Source organism: Salmo trutta, chromosome 11 (assembly GCF_901001165.1).
Source record: "Salmo trutta chromosome 11, fSalTru1.1, whole genome shotgun sequence".
Classification (NCBI taxonomy): Eukaryota; Metazoa; Chordata; class Actinopteri; order Salmoniformes; family Salmonidae; genus Salmo; species Salmo trutta.
In genome coordinates, this window is record NC_042967.1 from 21,690,292 (window position 1) to 21,696,713 (window position 6,422).

A 6,422-nucleotide genomic window follows, 5' to 3' on the forward strand; every position below is an offset into this window, starting at 1 on the left:
TGGTTATTACAAAGATGGTACACTGATCCTCTACACTATACATTGCTTGTTAGGTCACATAAACAAGTTTTAATGAGCAAAACTAAAATAACATAACACATTACAGGAACATGCTTACCACTGAGGATGTAAATTATGTAAGTGTGTCTTACCATCTCTGCCTCCTTCTCCTTGTCAATGTTTTCACCTAATACTTCCTCTGCTGAGCCTTTCTTGTCAAGGTGTTCACCTAATACCTCCTCTGCTGGGCCTTTCTTGTCAAGGTGTTTATCATCTCTGCAACATCGACTTCCCATGAGATGCCAGATGTTACTCCCTTGAGGGGTGCCCTGTTCCGAAGAGACACATGACATGTAAAACTTCTCAAATCGGCTGAGACGCAACACACATTCCTTCTGATCCTCAGAAGTACAAAAAAATTGAAACAAGCCCGCCTTTCGTGATCCTCACACCCTTCACTTTACCCAGTACTCTCTCCACAATTTTGATATCTGAAATAGATTTTTTAAGATTGGTAATCCGATCAGCTGCTCCTCATTATCAAACTGTACTCCTACAAGATACTGTAAGAAGGGATATTCTCAGCACTGTACTCTACCTTGCTCCGTTTTCCATTCTTTTGGAAAATAGTCCAATTCTCCTTGATTCCACCACCATTAGATTCAAGATCCACATCAGATTCTATTCTATTGAACCTGTACCGGTACAGGTTCAATGTGCGGGGGCACTGGTTACTCGAGGTAATGGAGGTAATGTGTACATGTAGGTCGAGTTATTAAAGTGACTATGCATAGATAATAACAGAGTAGCAGCGGTGTAAAAAAAGGGGGGGGGGGGCAATGCAAATAGTCTGGATAGCCATTTTATTACATGTTCAGGAGTCTTATGGCTTGGGGGTAGAAGCTGTGTAGAAGCCTCTTGGAACTAGTTTTGGCACTCCTGTACAGCTTGCAGTGCGGTAGCAGAGAGAACACTCTATGACTAGGGTGGCTGGAGTCTTTGACAATTTTTAGGGACTTCTTCTGACATCGCCTGGTATATAGAGGTCGTGGATGGCAGGAAGCTTGGCCCCAGTGATGTACTGGGCCATACGCACTACCCTCTGTAGTGCCTTGCGGTCGGAGGCTGAGCAAAGGCAAAGGGTGGCTATTTGAAGAATCTCAAATATAAAATATATTTTTATTTGTTTAACAAACATGAACACCACACAAGGGTTAACACTTTTTTTGTTACTACATAGTTACTAAACTATTTCATAGTTTTGATGTCTTCACTACTATTCTACAATGTAGAAAATAGTAAAAATAAAGAAAAGTCCTTGAATGAGTAGGTGCGTCCAAACTTGTGACTGCTACTGTATATACAGTCGTAGCCAAAAGTTTTGAGAATGACACAAATATACATTTTCACAAAGTCTGCTGCCTCAGTTTGTATGATGGCAATTTGCTTATACTCTAGAATGTTATGAGAGTGATCAGATGAATTGCAATTAACTGCAGAGTCCCTCTTTGCAATGCAAATGAACTGAATCCCCCAAAAACATTTCCACTGCATTTCAGCCCTGCCACAATAGGACCAGCTGACATCATGTCAGGGATTATCTCGTTAACACAGGTGTGGGTGTTGAAGAGGACGTTGCTGGAGATCACTCTGTCATGCAGATTGAATTCAACAAACAGACTGGAAGTGGTGCTTGGAATCATTGTTCTTCCTCTGTCAACCATGGTTACCTGCAAGTAAACATGTGTTGTCATCATTGCTTTGCACAAAAAGGGCTTCACAGGCAAGGATATTGCTGTCAGTAAGATTGCACCTGAATCAACCTTTTATCGAATCATCAAGAACTTCAAGGAGAGCGGTTCAATTGTTGTGAAGAAGGCTTCAGGATGCCCTTCTTGACAAGAAAGTCCAGCATGCGCCAGGACCGTCTCCTAAAGTTGATTCAGCTGCGGGATCGGGGCACCACCAGTACAGAGCTTGCTCAGGAATGGCAGCAGGCAGGTGTGAGTGCATCTGCACGCACAGTGAGGCAAAGACTTTTGGAGAATGGCCTTGTGTCAAGAAGGGCAGCAAAGAAGCCACTTCTCTCCAGGAAAAACATCAGGGACAGATTGATATTCTGCAAAAGGTACAGGGATTGGACTGCTGAGGACTGGGGTAAAGTCATTTTCTCTGATGAATCCCCTTTCCGATTGTTTGGGGAATCCGGAAAAAAGCTTGTCCTGGGAAGACAAGGTGAGTGCTACCATCAGTCCTGTGTCATGCCAACAGTAAAGCATCCTGAGACCATTCATGTGTGGGGTTGCTTCTCAACCAAGGGAGTGGGCTCACTCACAATTTTGCCTAAGAACACAGCCATGAATAAAGAATGGTACCAACACATCCTCTGAGAGCAACTTCTCCCAACCATCCAGGAACAGTTTGGTGACAAACAATGCCTTTTCCAGCATGATGGAGCACCTTGCCATAAGGCAAAAGTGATAACTAAGTGGCTCGGGGAACAAAACATCGATATTTTGGGTCCATGGCCAGGAAACTCCCCAGACCTTAATCCCATTGAGAACTTGTGGTCAAACACCAAGAGGCGGGTGGACAAACAAAAACCCACAAATTCTGTCATAGTCCAAGCATTGATTATGCAAGAAAGGGCTGCCATCAGTCAGGATGTGGCCCAGAAGTCAATTGACAGCATGCCAGGTTGGATTGCAGACGTCTTGAAAATGAATGGTCAACACTGCAAATATTGACTCTTTTCATCAACTTCATGTAATTGTGAATAAAATCCTTTGACACTTATGAAATGCTTGAAATTATACTTCAGTATTCCATAGTAATATCTGACAAATATATCTAAAGACACTGAAGCAGCAAATTTTGTGGAAATTAATATTTGTGTCATTCTCAAAACTTTTGGCCACGGCTGTACATACAGTTGAAGTCGGAAGTTTACATACACTTAGGTTGGAGTCATTGAAACTCGTTTTTCAACAACTCCACAAATTTCTTGTTAACAAAATATCGTTTTGGCAAGTCGGTTAGGACATCTACTTTGTGCATGACACAAGTAATTTTTCCAACAATTGTTTACAGACAAATTATTTCACTTATAATTCACTGTTTCACAATTCCAGTGAGTCAGAAGTTTACAGACACTAAGTTGACTGTATCTTTAAAGAGCTTGGAAAATTCTCAAAAATGATGTCATGGCTTTAGAAGCTTCTGATAGGCTAATTGACATAATTTGAGTCAGTTGGAGGTGTACCTGTGGATGTATTTCAAGGCCCACCTTCAAAACTCAATGCCTCTTTGCTTGACATCATGGGAAAAATCTAAAGAAATCAGCAAGACCTCAGAAAAAAAATTGTAGACCTCCACAAGTCTGGTTCATCCATGGGAGCAATTTACAAACTTCTGAAGGTACCACATTCATCTGTACAAACAATAGAACACAAGTATAAACACCATGGGACCACGCAGCCGTCATACCGCTCAGGAAGGAGACGCGTTCTGTCTCCTAGAGATGAACGTACTTTGGTGCGAAATGTGCAAATCAATCCCAGAACAACAGCAAAGGACCTTGTGAAGATGCTGGAGGAAACAGGTACAAAATTATCTATATCCACAGTAAAACGAGTCCTATATCAACATAACCTGAAAGGGTGCTCAGCAAAGAAGAAGCCACTGCTCCAAAACCGCAACTGCACATGGGGACAAAGATCGTACTTTTTGGAGAAATGTCCTCTAGTCTGATGAAACAAAAAAAGAACTGTTTGGCCATAATGACCATCATTTTGTTTGGAGGAAAAAGGGGGGGGGCTTGCAAGCCGAAGAACACCATCCCAACCGTGAAGCACATGGGTGGCAGCATCATGTTGTGGGGGTGCTTTGCTGCAGGAGGGACTGGTGCACTTCACAAAATAGATGGCATCATGAGGGAGGAAAATGATGTGTATATATTGACGCAACATCTCAAGACATCAGTCAGGAAGTTAAAGCTTGGTCGCGAATGGGTCTTCCAAATGGACAATGACCCCAAGCATACTTCCAAAGTTGTGGCAAAATGGCTTAAGGACAACAAAGTCAAGGTATTGGAGTGGCCATCACAAAGCCCTGACCTCAATCCTATAGAAAATGTGTGTGTCACATCCTGACCATAGTAAGTTGTCATTTTCTATGGTAGTGTAGGTCAGGGCGTGACAGGGGGTGTTTTTGGTTTTGTTCTATGTTTTCTATGTTTAATTCTAGTTTTCTATTTATATGTTGGGTTTTTTGGCATGACCTCCAATTAGAGGCAGCTGGTTGTCGTTGTCTCTAATTGGAGGCCATATTTAGTTGATGTTTGTTTCACTTGTGTTTTGGTGGGTGAGTATTATTTTGAGTAGTGTGTTTCCCTCTCTGCGTCACAGTTTGTTGTTTGTAATTTAAGTTTATTTGTATTCGTTTTCACTATTTTAATAAATTGTGGAACTACGAAAACGCTGCATCTTGGTCCGCTCCTTCGAACAGCCGTGACAGTGTGGGCAGAACTAAAAAAGCGTGTGTGAGCAAGGAGGCCTACAATCCTGACTCAGTTACACCAGCTCTGTCAGGAGGAATGGGCCAAAATTCACCCAACTTATTGTGGGAAGCTTGTGGAAGGCTACCCAAAAAGTTTGACCCAAGTTAAACAATTTAAAGGCAATGCTACCAAATACTAATTGAGTGTATGTAAACCTCTGACCCACTGGGAATGTGATGAAAGAAAGAAAATCTGATATAAATCATTCCCTCTACTATTATTCTGACATTTCACATTCTTAAAATAAAGTGGTGATCCGAACTGACATAAGACAGGGAATTTTTACGAGGATTAAATGTCAGGAATTGTGAGAAACTGAGTTTAAATGTATTTGGCTAAGGTGTATGTAAACTTGCGACTTCAACTGCACATATATAAATGCATAGACACATATATACATACCTTTTTAAAATATATTTTCCTTTATTATTTTCCACTAACCCTTCCACCCCTCCTCTAATTAGAGGAAACTAATGAACAACACTTAGTCTTCTACTTCCAGCTAACACATTCTATATACATTTCACAGACACAGTATATTTTACAATAGTTGTATTTTTTTAGTCCTTTCCTTACTCAACCTCTCCCGTCTATTTCTGATGTCCATCCAGTTTGATTTCTATTTGCCATATATTTTTAACTGTGCTGTTTCACAAAAGTACTGAACCTACATACATTTTACGGACACTGTATATTTTACATTTCTTCTCTTGTTGTTATTAGTCCCACCCTTCTGCTCCATTCAACCCCTCCCATCTATATCTTAACACCATCCAGTTTTGTAAAAAATAAATTGCATATAGCCTTTACAAAAGTCATACTTCATTTCATGTCAGGTTAGAAAGACAAAACACCCATTTATTGTATCAGGCTTGTGTCTTGTAATAGTGACTTTATAGACATCCTTACCTGCCTGTTGAGTTGGGTATCTGGAGTCGTATGTCTGCAAGTGGAGCTACAGCTGATGTTTTATAGTGATGTGAGGCCAAGTTGTACTTCATGAAGTGACAGGTCACCCTTAGTTTGAAGGTTTTCCCTTTCTAGTCAGTCAGGTGATTTCTTGTTAATCACAGAGGTTGTTCCAGTCTGTCTAGTTCAGGTGCAGGAACAGTTGCCCCACCCTTGCATGCCGCATGCCTCACCTGCAACAACTTCAGGGATTCCTGTTTTTCCACAAGGCTGTTGACAACCAAAGCAACCGTGACTGTTGTTGTTTAACAAAGCAGTCAACTTATTTCCTGTAGTCTCAAACTGATTCAACATTTTGTTTAATGTAATAAAGTTTACTTTTAATGTATTCTTCAGATGGAGAACATGTATTAAATCATGTAAAAATAATGCCATTCAAATAAATTGACTCACCCACATACAGTGGGGTCCAGAATTATTGGGTCCCTTGATTAAAATGAGCAGAAAATACTATTTTAAAAAATCATACAAATACTGAGCTATATTGTATGCAACAAAATATATATTTTATACTAGTACAATTTACAATCTAAAAAAGATAGGGGTCCAAATTATTGGATCCCTTGTATAACGACGCAGGGCGAGACACAGATGCAGACACCGGAGGCAGATGGTTCGAGTCGCTGATATTTATTAAGAAGCAGAACGGGAGAAATAAAGGATGTCGTCGAAGTAGACAAGGGGCAGGCAAGAGGCAGGTCGAGGACAAGCAGAAGTTCATAAAGCAGGTGAGAGTCCAAAAGGTACAGGGCGGCAGGCAGGCTCGAGGTCAGGGCAGGCTAATTGTTCAGGCAGGCGACCACAGTCAAAATGTCAGAACCTAGGAGGACTAGAAAAACAGAGATTATGAAATCAAGGAGCCCGGAAAAACACACTGGTTGACTTGACAAGACAA

General features: G+C 41.0%; 1 protein-coding gene across 1 annotated transcript in view; it reads right to left on the bottom strand.

Annotated features, from left to right (window-relative positions):
• LOC115202448 (fibronectin-like) overlaps nucleotides 1-5,584 on the bottom strand; it is a 198,606-nt gene extending 193,022 nt beyond the window's left edge. Inside the window, exons 1-2 of the mRNA XM_029766599.1 lie at nucleotides 5,468-5,584; nucleotides 153-329 (exon numbers count right to left, since the gene is read on the bottom strand). Of these exons, the coding sequence (XP_029622459.1) occupies nucleotides 153-296 (144 nt within the window). The 5' untranslated portion in view covers nucleotides 297-329; nucleotides 5,468-5,584. The remainder of the gene's footprint in view (nucleotides 1-152; nucleotides 330-5,467) is intronic.
• Nucleotides 5,585-6,422: the final 838 nt, after the last annotated feature.